This window comes from Trematomus bernacchii, unplaced genomic scaffold (assembly GCF_902827165.1).
Source record: "Trematomus bernacchii unplaced genomic scaffold, fTreBer1.1, whole genome shotgun sequence".
In the NCBI taxonomy this organism is placed as follows: Eukaryota; Metazoa; Chordata; class Actinopteri; order Perciformes; family Nototheniidae; genus Trematomus; species Trematomus bernacchii.
Genome location: NW_022988043.1, coordinates 2,856,545 through 2,869,487, shown reverse-complemented (window position 1 = coordinate 2,869,487; position 12,943 = coordinate 2,856,545). Strand labels below are relative to the sequence as shown.

At 42.4% G+C, this 12,943-nt stretch overlaps 1 protein-coding gene across 1 annotated transcript in view; it reads left to right on the top strand.

Annotated features, from left to right (window-relative positions):
* Window positions 1-3,667, top strand: part of ep400 (E1A binding protein p400) — a 29,747-nt gene extending 26,080 nt beyond the window's left edge. The window contains 5 exon segments of the mRNA XM_034117788.1: window positions 420-571; window positions 1,199-1,363; window positions 1,465-1,542; window positions 2,635-2,793; window positions 2,795-3,667. Of these exon segments, the coding sequence (XP_033973679.1) occupies window positions 420-571; window positions 1,199-1,363; window positions 1,465-1,542; window positions 2,635-2,793; window positions 2,795-2,914 (674 nt within the window). The 3' untranslated portion in view covers window positions 2,915-3,667.
* Window positions 3,668-12,943: the final 9,276 nt, after the last annotated feature.

Genomic DNA, 12,943 nt, shown 5'->3' with positions numbered 1-12,943 from the left:
TTCTCTAGCAGGGACTAAAAAGGGGGTGAAAAGGTTCTCATGAACTAAGTTCTAGTTCCGGATTTTTTGGTGTGAACGCAACATTTCAAGAACTATCGGAACTATACTGGGAAAAGTACTCCGGTGTGAAAGCGCCTTATGACTTTGACTAGATTGTTGCTCCTTACAGTTACCGGCCACTTAACAGTTCAAAATGACTTTTTTTAAATAATGTTTTGTTTTTATTTTGATCATATATTTATTTTTGCTCAATATATGATACAACAATGATTAGAATCTGGGAAAAGAGTATTTGTTTCTGCTTGGGTTTGCATAATTTTAGTAGGACCTCTGTTCCGACAAATGTGCTGTTATCATTATCACAAATGTTTTTATTTTGTTCCTAAATGTCCAATATATCTTTCTTTCTCCTCTGTCAGGGGGGCCTGTGCTGTCGCCGTCCTTCCCCCAGATGCAGCTGCTCCAGGTAAAGCAGCAGCGGCAGCAGCAGCAGCAGCAGCAGCAGGCGGCCGCCGCAGCGCAGCAGAAGACCGGCCAGCCGCAGCTGGGACAGACCACCGTGCAGCAGAAGGTAACGCTAGAACATTTGAACTAATAGTTAAAAAAAAAACATGTATTCAGTCTGTCTACAACAGAAACAACAAATGCAGTGTATCAAAGATAAGAACAGAAATTGGTAAGAATTTTAGTTTAGGATTTAGCTTAGAAGTGTCTTAATCCCCAGCCCCTGCAGTCTATAACATTTCGAAATGTCCTGAGACATGATACTAAACCCTAAATGTGAAACAATAATCAATGGCAACTGTGTGTGTGAATGTGAGTCTCTCCTCATAAGGAGGTGCCACCTCCTTACACTATATATGAATGTATGTGAATGGGTGAATGCTGACTAAAAGACTATAAGACTATAAAAGCACTATGTCAATCCAGTCAAATTACCATTAAAGAAGTGACTGTTATTTTGTATAATTGATTGTTGTGCTTTTATTTATGTCTTAATGTTTGCATATGTATAAATGTGTCTGTTGATTGTGTATTTTATACATATTTTTATATATATTTGTATTTTTGTATTTGGGATTGTGGGAAACGGTATTTCGATCTCTCTGTCTGTACACACAAACTGAAAGATTGACAATAAAGTTGACTTTGACTTTGATGAATGTGAATGGAGTAACTGTAGTGTTATTTCCTTTAGATCGGCGGCCAGCAGGTCACAGTGCAGGCAGCCCAGCCGGCCCAGCAGTCGCAGCAGAAGGTGACGTACGCTACCACCACCCAACTGCAGTCAGGGATCAAGACCCAGTTCTTCACTACATCCATCGCCCAGGCTCAGAAACCCACCGGAGCCCAGCAGATCCAGGTACCTGATCACTGGAGCTCACTATTGAACAGTAAATATTCGCAGGTGAACAGAGGGCGTGTGTGTTGATGTGAGATGTTCTTGTTTACCTCTCTTATCAGGTGGCTAAGCTCCCACAAATAGTGCAGCAGCAACCCACCGTGGCCAATATTCAACAAATTGTGTCGTCTCCACAGCAGGTAAGGGCTTTAGGCTGAGCAGTTTAACCTCTGTTATTTATGCATCCATCTTCATTTATCAGGGACATAGCACGTTAATCACATCCTTGAATGCCTGGCTGAGGCAAGTTGGCTTCGAATGATTGTTTATTTAATCATTTTGACATTCAAACCAGGCACAATAAAAAAAAAGAACGATAATAACTAAACCACACAGGACCAAAGAAGGTGTAAGGGTCAGCCAAGGTTCCTGCCCGCTCTTTATTGGTTTTCCTTCGATCAGGCTGGACCGGATTCACCTGAGAGATAACACAAGACCTCATGAGTCAAAGTACATCATAACAAGTGTGTTAGAGGGGTATAAGAAAAACAATAAAGCTTTTACTGCAGAGAAAAGGATCACATCAAACCTCTTTTTTTACATTTGACTTGTTTATTGCTTTTCTTTACTTCCTCTTGTGGATGCAATCTCCCTTCACTGCTGTGAAACTGGACATCTTCCCGCTGTAGTACTTAATGTACTGACACACCAAACCAACATAAAAAAAACTACACTTGCCTCACATTTACTGCATCTTGGCCAACACTGCAAAGACTGCTGCCACATGTCTTGTAATGAATGCGCCTGAATAAGAGGAAATAACTCCATAACAGCAGGCAATGGAATCTGTCATTCAAGAAGGGAAACGTAGAATTCATCATTTAAATACAATGGCCATTTTCACACCATCACGCTTACTGTCATTCTAGAGGGCCATGGCTTTTTGAAAATATCCATAAGATAAGATAAGACAAAGATGTCAAATCAAAAGTGACTCGTTCTGCTCCCTCAGGACATGAATTGTTTGTTTGTTTTCCTCTCGTCCGTTTCTCTTCATGTGGGCCATTTAGCTTAAGCAGAACAGCCAATCACAGTGATTTATGTGGCCTGAAAGCTGGATGTTGGAAGCATTGTTAAATGCAAATGGAGTCCGACTCAACATAAAAACATGGCCACCAGACATTCATAGACGTCCACAATGTGACCCTCGTCCTTTAAGTGGCTTGGTGTGTTTGATCCTGTTTGAGGATTCTCTCTGATGTTCTGTTTGTTGTCGTCCCCCCCCCCCTCAGCTCCAGGCTCAGACGGTGACTCTGACCCAGGCGGCGGCGTCCTCTCCGGCCCAGGTGCAGATGATTCCTGCGGCGGCGCAGGCGGTCCAGCAGAAGCTCCTCCAGCAGCAGGTGGTGACCGCAGCCACCTCCCCCCAGATCCAGACGCCCCCCCCCCCACAGCCCCGCCCAGCAGCCTGCCGACGCCCCGGTGCAGCCCGCTCAGCCCCAACAGCCCGCCAAGGGTCAAGCTCGCCAGGGGGGCATCAGGGCCAAAACCCCCGCCAAGCCCAGCAGCTAGGAGACGCACTCTCATGAATCTGATGTGTTTTCCTGCAGTACAGATGTGAGGCGTTGTTATGGATCCCACAGCAGCTAAAGCCAGAGACAGACATCACGTTGTTAATCACACCCAACCTTTACCTCACTTCAACCATAGACTTAACTGTTCCACAGCATCATTTCAGTGTTCAGACCTCCAGGAAGATCAACCACAGCTTCTGGTGGGATCCATATAGTTGCTGAGTCAACTTTTGTTACTGCTATTCTTTATCCGTGTCATGCAATGAGGAAACGTCTTTCCCCCTCAACAACTGCCCAACACATGAAAGGACAGACACAGCAGTCCTGCCTTCAAATGATGATTATATTATTACTCAAGAGAAATCTGAGGCCGAGGCTTGTGGGTAATTCCTCGTTGATAATGAGCATTAGAATAAGTGTATTCATAAATAGTCCCTTTTATGTCTAATTCCCTTGTTGTCTATAGAAACTGAATGGAGAATAATGCACGTTCCTTTAGTCATTTGTTTTGTATTGAAGCAAATACACTGTAAACATGTACTTTAGTATGTTTGTGTTTTCTCATAAATTGTCTTTTTTTATTGATGTCAAGGAAAAAAAAAATGTAAATATCAATGAAAAACATTTGTACTTGTAAAGTAGTCGTGTTTTCATTGGGTTTTTTCAGCCTAATTGTAATAAAGTGTTTTGTTTTTATATACAAATTCATCTTTTTTCCTTTGATTTATTTTCATTAAATCCGTTGTAAGTACTTTGAAATCTTGTGGATTCTTATAACACATTCCCTGGTATGATATAGTCCCTAAAATGGTTGTTCCAAAAAATCTGGAGGATGTCATCTTATTTGATAATTGGTGCTCTATTAATAGCTATTCATTATTTTTGTATGACTAAAGGACCTGGAGGCAGGCATGTTCGGCGCAGCAGGATTCAGCTGAGCAACAAAGTGAGTCAAACGCTGCGGGACAGTAGGTTCAGCATCTTGTCCTCACACAGTCTGAGGAAAGCATTTAGAGCAGAAAGTCTCTGCACCGTCTGCTGAGCCCGGCTCGCTGCTGACTCGGCTTAAATCTCTGCTGAGTTAGTGTGAGGGCAAAGGAGCTGAGAATCCCCCAACCCTCCACTCTACACTTAATGTATCTATTAAGCCTTTATAGAGCTTTGTTTGTCACATTGAGATCAAATATCTCTTTCACCATCGTTTACTCCTAAGGGTTACACTGTGTAGAAGTCAGTTTCAGGTTGGATATTTGACAGACATTCAAACCAGTCTTCTAACACATTGGTTACCAACCTTTTTAGTCTCGTGTCCCCTTTGAGCTAGTCGCAACTCTATAAGAACCCCCTCACTCATCTGTGGTGATTCGCCTACATTTGTTCTTCTGTTAAACTCTTTGTAATCTTATCAAACCCAACTGCTCCTTCGATGAAAATCACTTGTATAGCTCACCCTTAATACAAATGTTTTTAAACTTGACATTAACACTAATTGTCAGTGAAAGAAAATAATATTTAGACTCACTTCTAGCAGTTTCAGCATCTTTTGTTAAGAGCTTTAATGAGTCACTTGAGCTTGCTTGTCTTTCATAAACTTTGATAGTTCTGTGGGCAGGACACCAGGATTATGTGGAAATATATATTGCAATCCCTAATCTTTTTACTTATCCCCTCAAGTACCCCGAGGGGTCCGCGTACATGAGCCCACATCTGAGCCCTCGTTTACCACAGCATTTCACTAATGGGCGGTCAATACAATATTATTAGAATTGCACAAAAACCAAAGGTCATTTCAAATTGTCCAGGCTAATTGCCTATATTTGAAAAAAAAGCAGAATTATTATAAATGTGTTAGCGCATTTTCTAGATGTTCTGATCTTTCTGATGCCATGTGTGACCTACTGACTCCAAATCGATGCTGCATTAGTCCACCTTCTAGTTTACATCAATATTTTCATGAAAATATGTTGTTATGGATTTTCGTGCGTTATAACAAAGTTAACTGAAGTTTATTGCAGCCTACTGGATATACGCCTTGAAAGGCAAGTAGTTATCAATTTATAAACTCAAGGAATTTAAAAGTAGATACAAAATCAATTTGTTGACCATTTATGGCAACAATTCTCTGCAACAACGCTGGTCTTACTGTTCCTGAAAGGGTAAGAAAACATGTTTCTGCATTTAAAGCACGATGCAGTTGACTAAGCCGTTCTTGTATGCCTATTCTATAAAATGCATACTGCGGGAGCTGATGTGTAGAATGGTGTCATTTGCTTCAAATGGGTGATGCAGATTATTCCACTAGGGGGCACTGTTGCATCAGCATCGCCCTGCAGCCTCTCTGAGGAAGAAGACATTACTACACTGTGGTTTCAGCTCATTGAAAGCTCCCATCTGCTCCTGAGAGCAGAGTCTTCTCTCTGGCACTCTGAGGCCGGTCCACATTCAGCCCTAAACGCCTGAGACAAGGGAGGTGAGGCGGAAGAGTGGCCGAGAGACGAGCAGATGGCAGAGATGGTTCCTCTGGCCTGGACATCACTCCAGCGTGCCCAATGTTTCTTATTTGTATTCAGAAAAATGGCCATTGTAAACAGGAGTGGTTGTTTTTTTCCTGCATGATGTGAAGGTCAGAAACAAGAGAAGCTATAACGGCCCTGAACCTTTGTAACTAACTATATATACTCAAGTACTGTACTCAAGTATAATTGAACATTCTCTGCCATTTTATACTTCTACTCCCTGTATCACACAGGGAAATATTTGCTTTTTTGAACAACTAAGGTTTCTATTTACTTTTTACATACATAACATGTTGTGTTTACATGTTATATATATATATATGTACTACTAATCTACTCGATAGTACACATAGAATGCAAAATGTGCTCTATATTGACTTATACCAAGATGGCAAAGAAAACCTCCTGTATGTATTTGTTGGCAGAGTTGGGAAGAAACTAAGTACATTAACTTAAGTGCAGTACTTAAGTACAATTTGAGATACTTTTACTTTACTTGAGTATTTCCATTTGATGCTACTTTGTTCTTCTACTCCACTACAGATCAGAAGTAATAATCTAATTATAATATATAATAATAATAAAGGTCTCCCTTGAAAAAGAGATCTATGATCTCAAGGGACAATCTGGTTAAATAAAGGTTTGAAATGAAATGAAATGAAAATAATAAATATAACAAAACATATAATATATATTATTCTTAAATGGACCAATCTGCATAATGAGTACTTTTACCTTTGGTACTTTAAGTATGTTTGATGCCAATACGTTTTGCACTTTTAATTGAGTAATATTTTTGAATGAACTTTTACTTGTAACAGAGTATTCACTCTCTGGTACTTCTACTTTTACTAAAGGATGAGATCTGAGTACTTCTCCCAACTCTGTTTGTTATTGATAAGAGCAGAATAATATAATATTAGACACTTTTAAAAGAGACTTCACAATGAGTACTTTTACTTGGATCCTTAGGTACATTTCGCAGCAAATCTACTGTATTAAACAATAACATTTCGAACTCAGTACTATAATGGGGCACTTTTAGGCGGCGGTAATACTGCTTTTACTTAAGTATAGGATCTATTTTTCCACTTCTGTCTGTACATTAAAGCTGGTGGGAGGAGCAGACCTCAGAGCAGGAGCTGCTGTGATGCGTTTCAAGAGAGCAGATGAATCACACCACTTCAATTCCTCATCTCTCTTCACACCTCTCTGTGAATGTGTGCTTCTGATGGAAAGAGCTGCAGTGAAAAACAAAAGTATGAACACTTGTGTGATCATACTCCACTTTCAATCCCACCTACCTTCTACCTTTTTATTCAAATGTCAGTTTACAGCTGATAGGGATGAGTGTGTCAGTGCACCTCTCGCACACAAGTGTAAACATGCAAACGCTTCTGCTTTCAAGCGGGGGAACAACACAAGCTCTGTGATCCAGGAACTGAGAGAGAGACGTTTACAGCTGGAAGTTCAGGGTGTAGGAAACCCCCCATGGCAGCACTTTGGAGTGCAGGCTTGTATTTTGATATCTATATTCCCATTAAAAGAGTGATGCATTATGGGGGTTGCAGGGTAACCAGAGGGAGGTAAGGACTGTCAGAGCTGATCTCATCCCTCTCCCACCATGAGTGTTTACCTCTTCAAAGCCTCTGAACAGTGTCAAATGTGCGAGTCAGGGATAAGGGCTGCTGTTTCACTGTTGTGTGTTTTCCTCCATTTGCACAGAGCCGTGAACAAGAGCCCCCCCCCCCCCCATCCAGCATGATGGGAAGCAGAGGAGCCATGTGAGTGACAGCCCGCTGGATGATACAATCATTATGTGTGTTGACAAGACAACAGGGAAGATCAGGTCAGTTTTTTCCAATAGCTTCCATGTTATGTGACCCAGTGACTGCAATTCCATACCAGATTGAATTACTACAATAGACAAATAAGACACAACTCTTTATTGGATTGGATTGCTTATTCTATTAGGAGAATACGTTTTACAGTTTTTTTTATTTCTTCCATGTCATGTGACCAGAATCAATGCAGTATTATATTACTACAGTAGACAAGTAGGTTTATTTCTTTTGTTGTATGAATGAAGATTTTATTTGTCTTAGTTTTAATAAAAAATGCAACAATTGTTTTGTGTTGTTATTCAATACTTTCAATGTCATGTGACCCAGTGACTCCAAATTGATACCCTATATTATGACGACAATGGACAAATAAGAGACACATCTTTTTATTGGATTTGATTATTTTCTTCTGTTTTATATGAATATGTTCAATAGCCTCAATGTCATATGATATAAGACTTCCAATGAATGCAGAATTGCACTGGACAAGTAAGACAAACCACTTTCTATTGGATTTAAATGCTTTTTCTATTTAATATGAATAATTTTGATTGAAAACTCTTGGATATGTTCAATAGCTTATTATGTGCTGTAACGACTTCAAAGTATGTCGAATTAAATACTTTAGCCTTCTTTTTCTGTTAATACCTTCATGAAAATATCAGTAGGCTACGAGGAGGGCTTTGTTGTTGCCTAAGAGACGAACAGGACTGAACGAAGGCAGACTCAGCACGCGTGGGGGGAAAAGCATCAGGTAGCCTACAAAGAAACCCAGCGAGGTGTTTCTTGTCAGGGCTGCAGATGAAAAAGGCCAAATCCTGCGTCTATCTCCCCTCCTCACTCTCTAATGTCCCGGCCCTGATCACTCAGCCCCGGGGGCTCCCTGCTAATGATGCTCCTCCAATGATGCTGATGATCACCGCTATTGGAAAAAGAAACAGGCCATCTATACTGAAAGGTTGTCATGGCAACCCGCTGCTGCGACCCCCTTTAGTGCAAATCACAGTGCTGGTGGGACAATGGTTTATGTAGCACACACACCGCGCCTCTGTCATGCCTCAGCTCAGTTCCTCTCCACATGAATAAATCACTACATAGACAGTTATTAAGCAAGAGGAGCAATAAGGGGATGGCATACTCTGACATCAAAACAACTGTAAATCAATAGGAGTGTATTCATCCATCTAAGTCAATATTCCAATGTAATCATCAACATCATAAATAATCAATGCACAGTGGAAACATCTATAGGGTACTTATTACCTTCATCATACGCTTGATTTTGAAATTTCCAACCATGTCTGTGTCTTGTCTATCTCCTTCACAACCATTTCATACAATTGTCAAATTATCTTTTAATTGCTTTTTGTGAGTAAATATAAGCGATGGTGTTAAAGGGGAATTTGATAACATCTCATAGCAAGTGAAAGCCCCTGACTTAAAGGGGACCTATCATGATGATATAGCATGATAGGTCCACTTTAAGTCTTCCTTTACATTACGACGCACAAACTCAGATCTGCAAGAATCACGTATATTGGCTTTTAATAAACCATAACCATATTTTAAGTGCTACATAAAGAAATGAAAAATCTTTTGATCTTGTTTTGCTTTTATTTGATTGGCCAAGGTGCAGTGCAAACGGATTAGTTTTCAGACTGATATGGAAGATGTGTCGACTTTCTGCTGAGGGCTTTCTACGTCTGCCTTTCTGTGAGGGTCTAGCGAGCCGATTAATTGAAATTGTATCGTGCCAGACTTTGTGATATAGGCCAATAAAGAACAGTTGTCCAAAGTATTGATATAATACCTTAATGGAATGAACCTTGGGATTTACACTGTATCCATAGTAAGCAAGGTGTAACAGAGGAATGCTTGGTGCAATAGACATCTTCCACGTTACAAATGGCTGCAGCAGCTTTGAGTTATGTTGAGATCCTGCCTTTCAGATCCATACTAATGAGGATAAAAGATGATATGAAATTGTATATGATGTCCTCCCCTCTGTAAAGACGTTGCTCTGTTTAGTCATCTCCCAGTGCTCCTTAAGCCTCCTACCAGCCTAGAGACCCCTGAGGCGAGTACAGGACACGTATTACTCTAAATGATGAGTCACGGGTCTGCAGGCTGGATTTCACTGAATTGCAGGGGGATGATGGTGGTGAGGGAGGGGTGCTTATGTGCCAGTGGTAATTGCTCTGAATGCAAGATGGGGTGAGAGAGCACCGGAGCTGACACGCTCCACTTCCCTCGACAAAGTGATAGGAAGTGTCATTCGGCACTTTGAAAACGTACCTCCGAGATCTACAAGTATGCCACTCTCTGCTCCCACCTCCCACTCTTCCTCTCTGAATATCTCTCTCTCTCCCTGGGCTTCTCTTTTCTTCCCTCGCTTGTCCCCTCTGCCTGCTCCTGTCAGCTCACTATAGGCTCGACTGCTCTCATCTTCCACGCAAATGTCTTGTGGTATGACAGTCATAAAAGCGAGAGGCTGTGAACCACAAAGGGAATCTCTGTCTTCTCTCTAACCTTTGCTGAGCACTGCCTCCATACCCCCCATCACACACACACAGACACACACACACACACACACACACACACACACACACACACACACACACACACACACACACACACACACACCACACACACACCACACACACACACACACACACCCACCACACACACACACACACACACACACTGAACTGCACCCCTGAGTTATAGTTTTTCTTTTCCAGGTGCATGCTAACATTCAGTCATCCACTGTAATTAATTGTATCCACTATCCTGTGTCGGAGCATGAGTCATGATCTCCTCTTCAGCACACCTGACATGTTGCAGTCCGAGGCTGTCAGATCTTGTCTTTTTGAATGTATTTCTTTGTTTGAACAATGATAGGAATTTGGCAAAAAGCCACTTATAAATGTACCTACAGTAAATAACAACGTACTCAAACAATTTAGTATTGCATTTCTATAACATTGAGGGACTCGTCGTGACGTGAGATGTATTTTAAAACAATGATGGTCAAAATAGAGGAAGAAGAGGCCAAGATTTTCAGTCCACAGGTAACGCATCAGAAATACTAGATCCTATATTTCCCATAATGCAACATTATAGCATCTATTATTTGATCTTTAAATTCCTGTGACTCCTTTTGTCACAAGGATTGCTTTTGTCAAAACACAGGATTTCATTTTGTGGTATATGCTAACATCAACATGCTAACCCGCTCAAGGAGAATGCTAACACGCTTGTTTATGGCAGGTTAAATATTTCCGTTTGTCAACACTCAAATAGCTGAGGGTGATAGGAGTGCAGGTAATTGTTGATAAACCACAGTGTAGGACAGATTCAACTGTAGACCTGATGGCAGTGCTTAATTGAAAGAGAAGCGATCGTTATCAGAAATCTGCCTGCCCTGAAGCCTTAGGGAACATTCATATTTTTTACAAATTTCATTGCAACACATCCAGTATTTGTCAAGATATTCCACACAAAAAACAAAAAATGTCAACCGATTGTGGCACTAGAGGAAAAAAACGGGGTATCTAAGTAAAAAGGAGTTAACCTCTGGTGACCATGAATGTCAACATTTTATATAAATATTTCAAGACAAAACAAAGTAGTGGACAAACTGACCAGGCAACATATCGACACTGCCAACCATTTATTTTTGGCGGCACTGCTGTCATGGCTTAAAATGATAAATCTCACGCATTGCACAAGGAAAATCAATAGGGTTATTTCTGCAGACAAACATCACAAGGCTATTTGTAGGGTGTGTGTAGAACGGAAACTGTCTAAAAGGTGTGAGGCAGAGCTGTTGCTGGTGCATGGCAGCCAGACTCTTTTCAATCTGTGTGGCTGCAATGAAGCAAAAACCCAAATGTCTAAAGTTTAAACCCTCTTACTCAATCTGTGAAACCAGAGAAAAAAGATCCTGGTCAGGGGGATGGGTGTGTGTCAAGGGGAGAAGATGTAAAAAACATGGAAGACCCCCCACATCACCACACACACACACACACACACACACACACACACACACACACACACACACACACACACACACACACACACACACACACACACACACACACACACACACACACACACACCCCTCCATCTTCCCACTAAGCCCCCACCCCCTAAACAAACTCACACACATGCTGAAAGATGAATGTCCAACAAATGGAGGCAAGAGGTGAGTGAGGGCCCCGTATGAGAGGTGTATTGTGCAGCCAGGGCCTCCATCCCCCCCCCCCCCCCCCCCCCCCCCCCTCGGAGGCCAGTAATCAAGGGGGCCCAGTCTGCGGGGCCAGGGGGGTCGGGGTGAGAAGGGGCAGTTGCTGTCCCACTAGGATGTTATTTATTGGCCTACTTTGAATCTCCTGCTGCCTCCTGCACTCCCTGTCACTCCCATTGATCTTGTCCTGATCCGCCCCCACGGATGGCTCTGCAGACCCCCCCCCCCCCTCCTTTTCCTCTTATGTACATTATGTAAACAGCTTTCTGCTCCTGGCATAATGTCCTAAGGGAGCTTAGAAAGTGTTTCAGAATCACTTTAGCCTATTTGACTACAGGCACTGTAGTGTATACAGTATGTTGAGGGTTACTAAAGGTAAGTCATTGTTTACATACCAGGCATTGCCTCTGGCTTTGTCATGAGATAGGCAGTATTTGCTCAGAACACTTGGTGTGTGTTAAATACAAATATGGATGCAGGTTGTCATAACCATAAAATGTTGGGAAGCAATAGGGGTGTCAGTGGAGATACAGGGTGACCTATAGGTGCAAGACGCAACGCATGAACCCAACACGCCCACTTCAAATCCAGATGGGAACCTGTGTTGTATTGTGCAAATAAGAAACCAACCCCTTCTTCCACCATGTTTTGCAAATCTATTTTTGTTTTTGTTTTTAAACTATAATCTTGGTGGCAAGGGACATACTTCCTTCTCTCTGTCTGTACCTGTGTACTCTCATGTTCCGAATAACCCAGCTTCCCCCACATTTCTTGTTGGTGTCTATCTACGCCGGGATCCTGAGTCGTGGCTGATCCTGGTGCTGTGGTGCTGAGTCCTGGATCGCGAGCCCTGGATCCTGAGTCGTGGCTGATCCTGTTGCTGTGGTCCTGTATCCTGAGTCCTGCATCCTGAGTCCTGGATCCTGCATCCTGAGCCCTGGATCCTGAGTCGTGGCTGTGCCTGTTGCTGTGGTCCTGGATCCTGAGTCCTGGATCCTGAGTCCTGCATCCTGAGTCCTGGATTTCAAGTCGTGGCTGATCCTGGTGCTGTGGTGCTGAGTCCTGGATCGCGAGCCCTGGATCCTGAGTCGTGGCTGTGCCTGTTGCTGTGGTCCTGTATCCTGAGTCCTGCATCCTGAGTCCTGGATCCTGCATCCTGAGCCCTGGATCCTGAGTCATGGCTGTGCCTGTTGCTGTGGTCCTGTATCCTGAGCCCTGGATCCTGAGTCGTGGCTGTGCCTGTTGCTGTGGTCCTGTATCCTGAGTCCTGGATCCTGAGTCCTGCATCCTGAGTCCTGGATTTCAAGTCGTGGCTGAACCGGTCTCTGCGGTCCTGCCTGACTCTCATCATACTACTTCCCTGATGGCTCCCACAGGATTGTTGACATCCTCGTGGATTCATCTTCTTATTACTGTAT